We start from the raw sequence: 14972 nt of genomic DNA, 5'->3' as shown, positions 1-14972 counted from the left end.
TAAGAACATTTATAATACTTTTTGAGGGTGTCTGTCTTAAAACCATTAGGGAATTCTTCAGTGTGAAAGGGGAGCTCTGGTCTTCACTGAAAGCCTCATTCTTTTGGTAATGGGGGCCCACATGTGTTTACTACCTACTGAATATATCAAAAAACTCTGCTTGGGTGGTGATAGGTTTTTATACATCAGAAGGCTTATCTGTGCTTGCTAGTGGTACTCTGAAGTTCAAAGTCAAGCAAATGCATGATTTTAGTTATTAATCTTTTTCATGTTCTTTGCCTTGTTGTTACTGGCATGTATAAACCATTTTAAATTTTAGTAAAGGTTTTCTTTTTATTTATTAAAAAAAGATATGTAAGTAATATTGTTTGCAAAAAAATTGACAGTAGTTAATAGCAGATAAAATTAAAAACTTCCATAATCTTGCCATCTAGAAATAATCACTTTCAGTATTTTAGCACACACCTTTCTCATGGGTAGCAGTATACAGTGTCACTTAATATAATTTACATTCTCAAAAATGTTAGCATTAGACTTAACTGGGTTAGAGGTAGAACCTTTTGTCTGTCTGAGAGGATCAAGTGAACATTCTTCAGGAGTAAAAGACATAATGCAGAGCTGGCAACTAGAAAAGCTGGAAGAGCGTGAAAAAAGTATCTGAAGTACTAATATAATGAGAAATTATGGGACCAAGATACAGGAGATAAGGAAAGCCCAGGGAGAGGAACTTGAGTTTGAAGGCATATGCCAGTTTCACAGGAGGTGGCTGAGAAGCTTAGCAGAAATTTTGACAGACTTGTAGGGTTGGGGAGGATATATCTTGGAAGTATGTATGCATAATAAATTCATAATAAATATGCAAATTTCAACAGAGAACTAGAAGTTAGTAAAAAGGAAATTCTAGAATTGAAACATATAACTGAATTTAATAATTCAATGGATGGTTTTAACAGCAGATTAGATGCAACTGAAGAAATCAAAGAGAGAATTAATGAGCTGGAAATGAGGTCAGAAGAAAATAAATAGATGGAAGCACAGAGGAAAGAGTTTGGAATGTACTGAAAGAGATTAAGAAATAGACAGGAAATGCTGAAAAGATTCCACATGTGTATACATACATATATACCATATGTGTAATTGGAATTCCTGAAGAAGAGAGAATGAAGCAAAAGCTATGTTTGTAGTGATAATAGCTGAGAATTTTGCGAAATACGCTAAAGAAATAAAGCCACAGATTGAAGAAACACTAAGGATCCTGGGCAGAATAAATATACAGACAACTACAACTACTAAACATTACAGTAAAAGCTTTAAAACCAAAGACAAAGAGAAATCTTAAGTAACCAGAGGGGAAAATAAAGAAGGAATAAAACTGACGGCTAGCTTCTCAGTAGAAGCAGTGGAAGTTGATAGACAAAGGAGTACTCTTCTTTTTTTTTTTTTTTTTTTTTTTTGCGATACGCGGGCCTCTCACTGTTGTGGCCTCTCCCGTTGCGGAGCACAGGCTCCGGACGCACAGGCTTAGCGGCCATGGCTCACGGGCCCAGCTGCTCTGCGGCATGTGGGATCTTCCCGGACCGGGGCACGAACCCGTGTCCCCTGCATCAGCAGGCGAACTCTCAACCGCTGCGCCACCAGGGAAGCCCAGGAGTCCTCTTCTTAAAGTGTTCATAGGAAATGACTGCCAGTCATGAATTCTGAACCTACTGAAAATACCATTGAACTACAATAAACACGTTTTCAGACAAATTGAGAGTTTCTTAGTGATGGAACAGCACTGAAGGGAATTCGAAATAGTATCCATTAGGCAGAGAAGGCATGTGATCCCAGGCTTGGAGTAAGAAAGAACGAAGAATTAAAAAAAAATGTGTGTGAGCAAGTGGAAATAAACGTTGGCTTCATGCAACAGGTGTAATGTCTTAGGGTTTTCAATTATGTATGGAATTAAACTAATAGTAACAATAGCTTGTATGTAGGGAGGAGATAACTTGAGTATCGTTAGATCTTTGCATTTTGTCATCTCTAAAATAATTATAAGACTAGCAAGAGCATATATAACTACTAAGCTGAATAGAGGGGGAAATATAAAAAGACAAGAAAAGAAAGAAAAAGAAGTGTGGGAAAAGTACTGAGATGATACTAGGTTATCATTAAATGGCATTGTAATCATAGATTACTTGTAAATGCATTAAATGGTCCAGATAAGAGAGAAAGATTTCAGACATAATTGAAAAACCTCACCTTCAATATAAGGGTATAGGGAGCCTGGATGTAAAAAAAAAAGTAAAGGATGGAAACAATTATCCAAAAATTAACCATAAGAAGGCTGGTATAGCATACTAATATTATTAGATAAAAAGGCATTAAGGCAAATACCAATTTTAGAGATAAAGAGGGACAATTTATAATGATTAAATGTTTAGGCAGGAAGAAGAGTTCTGAATTTGTATGTGTTCAGTAACACAGCCTCAAAATACATTAAGCAAAAATAGAACATATGGGGAAAAATAGACCTCCATAATATTAATGGGCAATAAGCACATCTCTGTCTCTTTCAGTAGTTGGAAGAACAATCTTTGTCATTAAGAATATAGATTTGAACAATGTAAATAATAAGCGTGATCTGTATGACACATTAGAACACTGCGTATTATATTTGCATCATTTCTTTTCAGTCCTAAGTGGATTATTATATAAATACTCTCCACATTCCAACCCTTAAACTAAGTTCTCAATAAATTTGAAAATACTGAAAATAATCTTAAGTATATTCTCCAATAGTGCTATTAAGCTGGAAATTACTAGCAGCGAGAATTAATAGAATAATCCTCACTTTTATAAATTAAGCAATACACTTTTATGTAACCCATGCATCAAAGATGAAATTAGAATAAAAATTTGAGAATATTTTGAACTGATTAATAATGAAAATATTATAATTATAACTTGTGGGATATAGAGTTTGGTAGCCAGCCACCAAGATGGTGCCCAGTGATTCTTGCCTCCTCATACTGTTACCCATTGGTAGTCTCCTTGTTGAATAGGGTTGACCTGTGTAACCTATAGGATACTGGGAAAGTGATGTAGGGTGACTTCCACTGCTTGATAGTGAAAGGCTATAAGACAGTGGGAGTCACTATCTTATTCTCTTGACTTGAATGGAAACGTCTGTCTTATTCTCTTGACTCACTTGTCTTGAGAGATGCCTGCTGTGTCATTTCGACAGGACACTCAGACAGCCCTATGGAAAGGTCTTCATGGTGAATAATTGGAGTCTCCTGCCTTAGCCGTGTGAGTCGGCCTTTCTGGAAGCATGTCCTCCATCCTCATTTAAGCCTGGGCTGACATCTTGACTTCAACCTCAGGAGACCCTGAGCCAGAACCACCCTGCTAAAGCTGTTCCTGAATTCTTGACCCTTAGAGACTGTGAAATAATGAACATTTACTGTTGTTTCCAGTAGCTAAGTTTTGGGATACTTTGTTAAACAACAGTAGATAATTAATACCCAGCTGAAGCGGTGCTGAAAGGGAAGTTTATAGCCCTCAATGCATGTATTAAAGAAAAGGCCGAAATTCAGTGATTAGATGTATTTCTCAGAAAGTTAGAAAAAGAACAGGAAACAATTAAGGATGGAAAAAATAAGCATAACAGTAAAGAGTATCAACAAAGCCAGAAGTTCTTTGAATGAAATACTAAAAATGGTGTAAGACTGAGATTAATCTAGGATCAACATAGAAATATCATCAATAACTATTATCATATTTGGAAAAGGGAATCACTATAGAACCTTCAGACACTAAAAAGTATATTTTAAAAGTTTTATATGGAAAATTTGAAAAAGTGAAATAGGTAAATATCAGAAAAACACTTAAGACTGGCACAGAAAGAAAGAAAATCTGAATAGACCTGTAACTATAAAATGCATTGAATCTGTAGTTAAAATTCTTTCTCTACCTGTTAGTATTTCTGTCAGAAATGTTTAACCTGAATCACATGAGGAAGCAGTCAGACAAATCCAAATTAACAGTTTATGAAAGCAGTCTATATCCTTCAAGAGCTTAGTTTCAAAAAGACAAAAGGTGGGAGAACTATTTTATAAGGAAAGTAAAAAATGTGACAAATATAAATATGTGATTTGGATCCTGTCTTTAAGAGAGGGAGAAAAAAAAGAAAACCTATAATGGACATCTGAGAAATTGGGGGAAATTTCAATATTAATTGTATATTAAATGTCTTGAGTCTTATAAATGTATTATGTAGGAGAATATCATTGTTCTTAGGAGATACATGCTGAGGATTTTAGTGTTGAAGTGTCATGACGTCTGCCCCTTAGATTCAGATGGTTCTCAAGTCCATCCAGTAGCCAGGGGCAAGTGTGGCAAAATATTAACGATTGGTGAATCTTGGTGACTGGTATGTGAGTGTTCATTGTACTATTCTTGCAACTTTTATGCAGATTTGAAATATTGCGAAGTGACATTTGGGGAAAATGAACAAACACTATACTATCACTGCAACTGTTCAACATTAGCAAGTACTACTAAGCAAGAAAAAACAAAAATGTATAAATATTGGAAAGAAAGAGAAAAAAATTCTCATTTTCTTTTTTTTGGCCGTGCCGTATGGCATGTGGGATCTTAATTCCCTGACCAGGGATCTAACCTGTGCCCCCTGCAGTGGAAGCATGGAGTCCTAACCCCTGGACTGCCAGGGAAGTCCCCCCAAATTCTCATTTTTCAAACAGTTTGATTACCTACTTGAAAAAGCCAAGAGAGTCAATGGAAAATGCCTTGACAGATTTCAGTTTAATCTTACAATAGTTGTGGGACCAGATAATGATAATGGCTGCAGAGTATTGTGAATGTACCAAATGCCACTTAATTATACATTTTAAAATGGTTTAAGTGGTGAATTTCACGTTGTGTGAATTTTACCCCCTCCTCCACTCCCCCACGCTAATAGCTCTGTCTAGAATGCACATGTGAGCACACAGGAAAGATGTGCATTTTAACAGTTAATAGGACAGCTTACTACCTTTAATGCATTCTTTAATAGCAAAATAGAGGATCAACATACATTAAAGACTGCTTATTTTGCCACGGAATAAGTTGTAAAAGTAGAAGTTATTATGCTCTCAGGCACATGTTATATACTAGACAGTTACTCAGAGTGTGTGATTTCAGGAAAACTACTTTGACTTTGGAAGTAGACATGTGAGATTGCAGTACAGAATCACAAAGCCAAAAGGGACTTTGAGAAAGTGCAGGTCTTACTGTTTGCTTTATTTAGAGATGCATGTTACAGTCATCGATGAGTAGCTTTGAGGGTGGTTAATAAAACATGGCTGTATGTCAGCGGTACTGCATTTGAGGAAATGTTGTTACTCAGAAACAGTAAAAGGAAGACTTCAAAAGTTAAAAATGCCTGTTGGGTACTAAAAAGAAAAAATCTCTTAAAACGCAAACTTAAGAGGATTTACCTGGTGAATTCTATTACAACCTATTAGAACTGCTGAGAGCTTAGTAAAACAGATAGATATAGGACCCATGTCCTAAAACCAAAACTTCCTTATAAACCATCAATAATCAGTTTGCAAATATAATGAAAAAAGTACATAATTCACAATAGCAACAAAAGCTTCACATAGGAATAAACTTACCAGGAGATGGGGAAAGGTCTTAAAAATAATGACAGAACCTTGGGTGGTGGGGAGGGAATAGTCTAAATAAGTGAAAATGTCTACCGTGCTCCTGAATCAGGAGATTCAATGTTGTAAAGATGTCACATCTCCAAATCATGGTATAAAGTCAGTGTATTTACATTTGAAATCCCAGTTGCTTTGTTTTAATGGAACTTGGCATGTTATCAAGTTCATTTAGAAAGAGAAAGATAAGCACAAATAGCCACCCCCCCAATCCCTCAAAGAAACAAAAAACCCTCAACTTTTTGCCATACTAGATATTTTTAAATGCTTTAAAAGATGTTATAGAGAAAACAGTATAGTGGCAACCCAGGGCTAGACAAAGACATCAGTGAGACAGAATAGAGAGCAACCAACGACTTGTGTATCTGTCATATTAAGTCACCTGTGTTCTAACTAACTTTAATTAAAATTCTTAGAGTACTCTGTGTTTGCAAGGTTACAAATTTTACCTTGTTGTTTTCACTTTAATTAACAAGAATATCCAATTGTCAATATAATTTCCGTTATTACTTTTAATGGGATATTCTCTAAAACTCATGGTTAGTCCATATTCTGAAACATATCTACTTAGATGTAAATAATCACTTAAAAAACCCTTCATTTCGTATATTCGAAGAGAAGGAGCTTAGAAGAAGCTTCGCTGAAGAAGTCATAGGTTCAAATCCTATCTCTCTTACAAAGTGTATATAACCTTGGGAAAAAGCATGAAACAGAGATAATAAACTATATCTCTCTGGCATGTTGTAATGATAAGTAAGTATGTAACTCATACGGAAAAAAAAAACCCAACCCATTTCTTCCCAACACTTCCTTTTCTCTTAATGGCAATACTGGTCTTCCTTTTGCTTAAGCTCCTTTATCTTGAATGTCTCATGAGTCAGCAAGTTGTGTTGCTTCTTTCATGAAGGTAGGGGGTACTGCCCTCCATTTAAGGTTCTTGGATCAATTGGATTGATTCTTGGTTCTTTATTTTATCTGTTCCTTTTCAATCAATATTGTATACTGCTGTCAGACAAATCTTTGGGTTGCCTTCAGTGTTTTACTTGAGAAGTACAGTTAACCTCTTAACTTGCTGTTATTGGGTCCAGATTTTCTATCCATTTAACCCATTTCCATACCACTTCTAAAACGAACACTTAGTCTTATAGATCTTTCTGTTAACTATCACATATCACATTCCCTCTCACTTTTGTATTTTTGTTCATCTTATTCCTTTGCCTAGTACGTTTTTCTTGTTTTCCTTATATTTTTCTCTTTTAAGCTGCCTTAAAAGCTGCCTTTGGTCCAGGATGTCTCTGGACCAAATTGATCTTGCTTTCTCTAGCTTGTTTGTGTAGCACAAATGTTAGCCCTGTTCTGAAATTATGATATAATTTTTGTGTTTTCTTATAATACTTTTATGGTTTTGTTATTTAAATATTTAAAATGTTGATCACTTGGAATTTATCCTGCTTTACAGTCTGAAGAATGGATCCATTTTTCCCCAGATTGTTGCACAGTTGTCCCTTTACCATTTATGCATTTAAGGTCCATTGTTCCCTCAACTGATTGAGATGGCTCCTTTATCTTAAGTCTTGTGTATTAGGGTCCAGTTTGGACTTCACATTTTTCCATTGGTCATTCTGTCATTGTGTACCTACTGTGCCCAATAGTTTTAATTAATCGGCTTTGTGGTAGATTTCACATTGATAGGACTAGATCTTTACTTTCTCTTTGTAAAAGTTTTTCTGACTATTCTTGTTAGTTTTGAAAATAATCATTTATTGAGATCACATTACATTTAGAAATTAGAGATAGACTTCATATTTTTACAGGTTATGAGTTTTCACTGTAATAATATCACCTATGTTTTGGATTTCTTGGGTTTTACTTAAAGTGTTAGTTGAAGTTAACTTTGAAAAACTGTTTAACTTCAGTAGCAGCTCAGGAAGCTGAATTGTAAATGTTATTCCTTTTTAGTTTAGCCCAATGGCCAAAGGCTCTCAAAGATACATGGTCTCTACTGGTGCTGATGGGACAGTTTGTTTTTGGCAGTGGGATTTAGAATCCCTGAAATTCAGGTAAGTGACTTTAATTGTGTAATAAGTTTTCTTTTTTAATGTTGTTACAGTTTAGTTTAGTGAAATGAAATCTGATTATAAAGAGAAATTGTGTATTGTGGTTGCCTTTTTACTTTTGAATTTAATTTTTGTTATATACAGCTTATGTGCCATATTGACTACTGTTTACACTGTACGATTTAGATAGTTGGGTATGTAAAAGGAGCATAGCCATGCTGTCTTAGTGGGCACATCTTTTTGAGAAAGAAAAAGTGATAGTATATATGTGAACATTTTGAAAAATGTTAGAAATGTATAATTACATAGGCAGAAATTTAGGCAGGATCATTTAAGAATCAGACCTGGATCATAGCCCTGCACTGCCCAGTGTGCCCGCTAGCCACATGTCTCTATTGAGCACTTCGGATGTGGCTAGTGCAATTGAGGAATCGAATTATTAATTTAAATTTAACTGACACGATTCAGTTATTACAAAACTTCTAAGCATATTTCAAACAACTTGAGTATTTGAATTTAGTTTTTCAGCTATAAGTTTTATGAAATCTGAGTACAGATCAAGTATTTTTAATGAAAACTGTTCAAATTGAGATGTATTATTAGTGTCTAGTATGATCTGGAAGATTTAAAAGATTTAAGATTTAAGTTTAAAGTTCTCAATAAAATTTTATTAACATTGATGTGATACTTTGGATATATTGGTTTAAATGAAGTAAAACTAATTTTATCTTTTTACTTATAATGTGGCTACTAAAAAACCCTAGTTTTATCTTTATACTTATGATGTGGCTACTAAAAATTTAAAGTTACACGTGTGGCTCGCATGCCCTTTCTGTTGGACCATGCTATCACCCGGTGGTTCTACATCCTGCTCTGTGGCCTCGATAATGGATTCTCTTACACTGTCTGAGCTTTAGTCACCTAAGTTACAGAACGGGGGTTAGTAGGCTTGTTCTTTCTGTATACTATGTTCTGTATAAGTTTGGGGATTGGACAGTCCTCTGAAATCCATCCAGCTATAACAGCATATGTGGAAATATTTGGTATACTGTGAGGTACTAGAAATAAGATTATAACATTTAAATATGCTAGATTAAAACCAATATTTTAAACCATGTCAATGTGCTAAACTAATGTATTTTAAAACATCTTCTTTTCAAGTCCACGTCCCCTGAAGTTCACTGAAAAGCCTAGACCAGGCGTTCAAATGCTTTGTTCTTCTTTTAGTGTTGGTAAGATAACTTTAGTGTTTTTTTCTTAGTTTTATTTTAGCATTTTGAATGACCACATTATGAGAGAGAGCTGGCAAAAAGGAGGCTTAAAGTGTCCATATGAGCAATTCCTGTGCCATGTGCCCTGTGTGTATGATAAACCAAGAATGTGGTTCTTTTAACTGAACTGCATGTTTTTGGTAGTTTAAATTTGTTTTCCACACATCTTGTGAAATTATTCTCCATTTTCTTTCCTTGTACAGTGGACTTGTGTGAAACCTTTCTTTTTGGGAGAGGTCAAAGATCTTTCTCCATAGAAGTCTGAAAATTTGAACAAGTGAACTTTATATTCCATAGCTAGGTTTAGGTGTGTAAAGCTGTTTGGGAAGCAGAACCCCTTTTCCTGCATTTTCAGAGCCGCAGCATCTTAAAGTCATTGTCACAACTAATACAACAGAGGGAGATAGTGAACATTTCCAGACTGAATTAACTTTTAAAAATTAAGCCTCATTTGATGTGTGCTTCCTGCCCTCCCCGCCACCCCCCCACCCCCCAGCACCACCAGACAATTCTCTGACACTAGTTGGGTGTCCTATAATTCAACTCAATTCTGACACTACCTACCTAGAGAACAGTGTGAGATCCCACAGGTTAAGGGCTCAGTCCTACAAGATGCCCCACCTACCCACAGCCTCAGACCAGGTTGTCACCTGTGCTTCTGACTGATGGGCTATCTAGAGCAGAGATTCCCACAGCTTCCTCCGTGGGTTTGATTAATTTGCTAGAGCAGCCGACAAAACTCAAATATTTTACTCACTAGATTTTCAGTTTATTATAAAAGGATATAATTCAGGAATAACCAGATGGAAGAGATGCATAGGATAAAGTATGTGGGAAGGGGCACTCTCTGGGTGTGCCATTCTTCTCTGAGATCCACCTGTCCATCAACCTGGATTCTCTCTGAAACTTGCCCTTTTTTTTTTTGCGGTACGCAGCCCTCTCACTGTTGTGGCCTCTCCCGTTGCGGAGCATAGGCTCCGGACGCGCAGGCTCAGTGGCCATGGCTCACGGGCCCAGCCGCTCCGCGGCATGTGGGATCTTCCCGGACCGGGGCACGAACCCATGTCCCCTGCATCGGCAGGTGGACTCTCAACCACTGCGCCACCAGGGAAGCCCTGAACCTTGCCCTTTTGAGTTTTTTATGGAGGCTTCATTACATAGGCACAGTTGGTTAAGTCATTGGTCATCACTGTTGATTGAGCTCTCTCCCAACAGATTTATTGAGATAAATTTAGTTTTGGCATAGAGAGAGAGCTTGCTTAATTTAATATAGAAATTTGGCTAAGATATTTGTTACAAACTGGATTTTTTAAACCTTAAAATTTTTATTTCAGGTGGTATGTTTTTAGCCACAGGTAGTACTGATCACGTAATCAGAATGTATTTTTTGGGTTTTGAAGCCCCTGAAAAAATCGCAGAACTTGAAAGTCACACTGTAAGTATTCATGTTTTAAAATTCTGTAGATTGTTAATATTCCTGTTGGTACATAGCCTCATATTGCTAAGGGAAATTGTTACAGATTTTAATTTTAACTTAAATTTAGGGGGAATTGGATTTAAAGGTGAAGCATGATATTGACAAACTCAGCACCTTACGGTGCCAGATACTTTGCAGTGGTTATTTCAGCTTTAAGTCCAGACTCTTGATTATGATAATTAATCTGGGTGATTAGGTTTGAATTGGGTCTATTTATCTAAACCAAGCTCATGAAATTAGAATGCTGTTTTATCAGTGTGTACTAAGATAGATAACTCTCAGTATTCTGGAGTGCTGGTTAGCGGGCAGGTCATCTGTTCTCCTATAGGAAGTTCTGTGAAGTATTTGATAAAAAAATCACTTTAAAAGAAATTATTATTATTATTTTTTGCACATAATCATCGAAGTGAATAATGCCTTGTTTTCAGCTACTTAAACCTTTTATTTTGATCACTTTCTACACATATCAATTTTTATACAGATGTAATTAATTGCAAATACTGCTTTAATTTTAGAAGTAGGCTTCTTTTTACCACATGTGTCTATCTTTGAGACAAGAGCTGTATCTTAGCCTTATTAGGTTCGTAGTTAGATTCTTTGCACTTAAACGTACAATATGTGTTTGAATGGCAGGGTTAAGCAGCGTAAGTGCGTATCTCTAGCTTTAAACCAAATATGCTTCTGGCTCTAAAACTGAGTGGGTTTTCTTTGTGTACAGACCATGTAGATGATTACTTTTGTGTTTGGTTTTTTCCCCTCTTTAGGATAAAGTTGATAGTATCCAATTTTGTAACAATGGTGATCGGTAAGTAAGTGTGTGTGTGTTTGTTTTTTTTAATTTTTTAATTTAATTTTTATACAGCAGGTTCTTATTAGCCATCCATTTTATACACATCCGTGTATACATGTCAATCCCAATCTCCCAATTCATCCCACCCCCCACCCCCCACCGTGTTTGTATTTGTGAGTGTGTTTTTAGGTAAATATACTATGCTTCCTATTAGTATAACTAATACATCACTTTGTAGGTATATATCATATTGCAGGTACTTGTTAGTAAATGTAATAATTGAAGGAAAAGTGTCTGGAGCAGGGAGGAAACAATTAAATGTAAGTTTTTAGAACTGTAGTTTCTGCAGCCTCCTATGACCAAAAGTCGTTTTTCTTTATCTCACTGCTGGCTAAATGTTTGATTTATAGGAAAATTAGGTGTAAGGATAAAGAAATTTGTTATATTTGAGTAGTTAAAAGAAAATCTTTTCTAATCAATCACTGTGATGTAATGCAACAGAATTATCACTTAAATTACATCCTTTGTGGTCCCCAGTGTCTTTTCAGGTACCTTTCCTAAACTGTGATTTTTTAACACTTAACTTTATTAAATGATAGATTTATTTTTACTCATGGCTAGCATGAATTAATTTGAATTTAGAGTTAAAATGCTTATAATGGCGCTTTTGGTCTTACTGTTTCTTCCATACATCTTTTATTGTCCTTCTCCCCCCACCCCCCCTCCAAATACTTATTGTACATTGTCTTTTCAAAACTCAATCTATTCGAGAAGCTAGTGATTGAGTTTGAAATGTGCTTTACTTAATAGGGCCAGGCAAATCATAGCAAACCAAATTTTCTCTGTTTAGATACGTGCTAAATTCTGTGTCTTTTGGAATTAACACCTATAGATTTACCTGCAGTCAAGATAGCTACAATAAAAATTTTTTCACTTGAAATATTAACTGTAGCTCTTGGTAGCATGTATGTGAGTAGGAGATGTTCTTCTTTTCTTTTAAGGTTTTTAAGTGGTAGCAGAGATGGAACAGCACGGATTTGGAGATTTGAGCAGTTAGAATGGAGAAGCATCTTACTGGATATGGCTACAAGAATCTCAGGGTAAGTTGAGATGGTTTGTTTCTAAGTAGGTGCATCCTAAGTACTTGGTCTCTCTCTCTCTCTCTCTCTGGTTGGTTGATTGCTTTGTTCAGGGGACTGGAGCCACGTCCTGTTAGAAGAGCTACGATCTAAGTGAATGGCTCCCTCCTGCACATCTGACAGATAAATACTTAAACCTCGTATATTCTTTTTTTTTTAGAATTAATTAATTAATTAATTTTTGGCTGCGTTGGGTCTTCATTGCTGTGCGCAGGCTTTTTCTAGTTGCGGCGAGCAGGGGCTACTCTGTTGCTGTGCATGGGCTTCTCATTGCAGTGGCTTCTCTTGTGGAGCACAGGCTCTAGGCGCATGGGCTTCAGTAGTTGTGGCTTGCAGGCTCTAGAGCACAGGCTCAGTAGTTGTGGTGCATGGGCTTAGTTGCTCTGCGGCATGTGGGATCTTCCTGGACCAGGGCTCAAACCCGTGTCCCCTGCGTTGGCAGGCGGATTCTTAACCACTGTGACACCAGGGGAGTCCCCGCCTACTATTTCAAAAAATATATAAAAATAACTCAAGTATATCAAATGTGAAAATTTTCAGAAAATTCTACTTTTTGAAGGTAGGATTTTGGAATTTTTAAGAAGTCACTTACAGCTACTTCTGGTGAAAAAAGCTAACAAACACACTTTATTTAGGTTTAAAAAAATTGGGCTCCAGTGGGAGTGAAAATTTTTCTTTTTGTATGCTGAAATTTTGGTTTGTAAAGTGGCATTGAAGGGAAGTTTGTCTAACTGTCCCCCTCCCTCAGCCTCCAAAGTCTCAAGAACGTATCTTGAGCATCTCTGAGATAAGTTTAGTACTTTCCAATATAAATATTACAAATTTCAAATACATTGCTTTTTTTGGTTTGTATATTTTGGGAGGCCGTACAGGTGGTGGAAAGAATATGTGTTTTGGAGTCAGACCTTTGCTCAAATACCATTTACACTGTTTATAGCTATATAATTTTGAGAACATCATTTAATATTTATTAATCTGTTTCATCATCTGGGAAGTGAGACTACCTGCCTTTAAGTATTGTTGGCAATTTTAAAGCCTGGTCTAGAGTAGGCATATCAATGTTCTTAGCAGTTTTTCTGAGAAATGTCACACATTTTAGATGTTCATGTCTGCTTTATTTTTAGTAATAGTAGGAGAAATTAACCCATTCTCTGCTGTGGCTCAAACAGTTGTATTGGATTTCAAAATAAATTTGATATTAATATTTTTGTGGAATGATCTGTGGTAGAGAATGGAAAGAATACATACTAGAAATCTGATAATCGTTCACAAACAGATCTTTACAATTATTTAGAAACGTTACATCTGGATATTTAGAAGCATCTTAGTGTGAAAATGAATAATAATGAAAGAATGGCAGTGAAGAACATTTGAAATGGTATTCGCCCATGAACAATTATTTTATTAGGCAAAATAGGAATACCATTGTAAAAACTTGAATAAAAATTTTAAAATGAGACTGAGAACTATTTATTTTTCTTGTTGTCACCCTCTCTTCATGGAGAGAACTTTTCTTGTATTTTCCTTCATGGTGGAAATATTCTTTTCTCATTTGAAGTTTTACTTTTCAAATCTTGAAAGGCAGTGTTTTCTGTGTGTAAAAATTGATGGATATATTTGTTTTAGTGTTCTAATCTTGGCTAATCAGCTCGATGAAATGCAACACGTCTGTTAGTAAATTCACATGAAGCGTGGAGGGTCTTAGCCTGTATTTCATTTTGTCATTTATTTATTTATTTGGCTGTGTTGGGTCTTAGTTGTGGCATGTGGGATCTTCGTTACAGCATGCAGGCTTCTCTCCAGTGGTGGCGCTCAGGCTCTGTAGTTGTGGCATGTGGCCCAGTTGCCACGTGGCCCAGTTGCCCCGTGGCATGTGGGGTCCTGGTTCCCCGATGAGGGCTCAAACCCGTGTCCCCTGCATTGGAAGGTGGATTCGTAACCACTACACCACCAGGGAAGTCCCTTTTTGTCTTTTATGTGACACTTCCTCTGACCAGTCTAGTTAGAGTTATTCTCTCATTTGTGTTCCATGGTGCTTACATAGATAGGTGTTACATAGCACTCATTCCATATTCTTGTAGCCGTTTTCTTTAAAATACATGTTTATTATATGCTTAATCATTTCTCAGAATGTGCTCTATGATTTTAGAAGCAGCTAGGTCCCCCCTAGTCCCCCCAACCCCATACTACTGACTGCTGTATTTTATACAGAAGCTTTGCATATTGCTTTCATAAAGGCAGCAAAACACTGCAGACGTGTATCCAAGACCATTCTTGGCAAGGACCTGTAGGAACAGTTTATAGGGAAGTAGAAAGAGATGAATGCAACTCATTTACAGTTCAGCAAATTGAGAGTATGTCAGGCACTTTAGTAGACGTTGGGGTCATGAAGATGAATTACCTTCTTTCTGTCTTCCTGAAGTTTTTTGTCATCTATAGAGAGTGAAGCCGTTGAAAGTATTACTTATAGGGCTTGGGGTCAGGAGAAGGGAATAATTAGAAAAGAGGTAGAGAGAAAAAGCTTTGCTTTTAT

The 14972-nt window shown here is 36.3% G+C and overlaps 1 protein-coding gene across 1 annotated transcript in view; it reads left to right on the top strand.

Annotated features, from left to right (window-relative positions):
• Nucleotides 1-14972, top strand: part of BRWD1 (bromodomain and WD repeat domain containing 1) — a 116081-nt gene that overhangs the window by 31036 nt on the left and 70073 nt on the right. The window contains exons 9-13 of the mRNA XM_082625318.1: nucleotides 7665-7765; nucleotides 8924-8994; nucleotides 10368-10468; nucleotides 11275-11315; nucleotides 12302-12400. Of these exons, the coding sequence (XP_082481444.1) occupies nucleotides 7665-7765; nucleotides 8924-8994; nucleotides 10368-10468; nucleotides 11275-11315; nucleotides 12302-12400 (413 nt within the window). The remainder of the gene's footprint in view (nucleotides 1-7664; nucleotides 7766-8923; nucleotides 8995-10367; nucleotides 10469-11274; nucleotides 11316-12301; nucleotides 12401-14972) is intronic.

The sequence above is a fragment of the Mesoplodon mirus genome, assembly GCF_964341445.2.
Source record: "Mesoplodon mirus genome assembly, chromosome: 6".
Taxonomy (NCBI): Eukaryota; Metazoa; Chordata; class Mammalia; order Artiodactyla; family Ziphiidae; genus Mesoplodon; species Mesoplodon mirus.
This window is presented reverse-complemented; position numbering and strand designations above follow the sequence as displayed.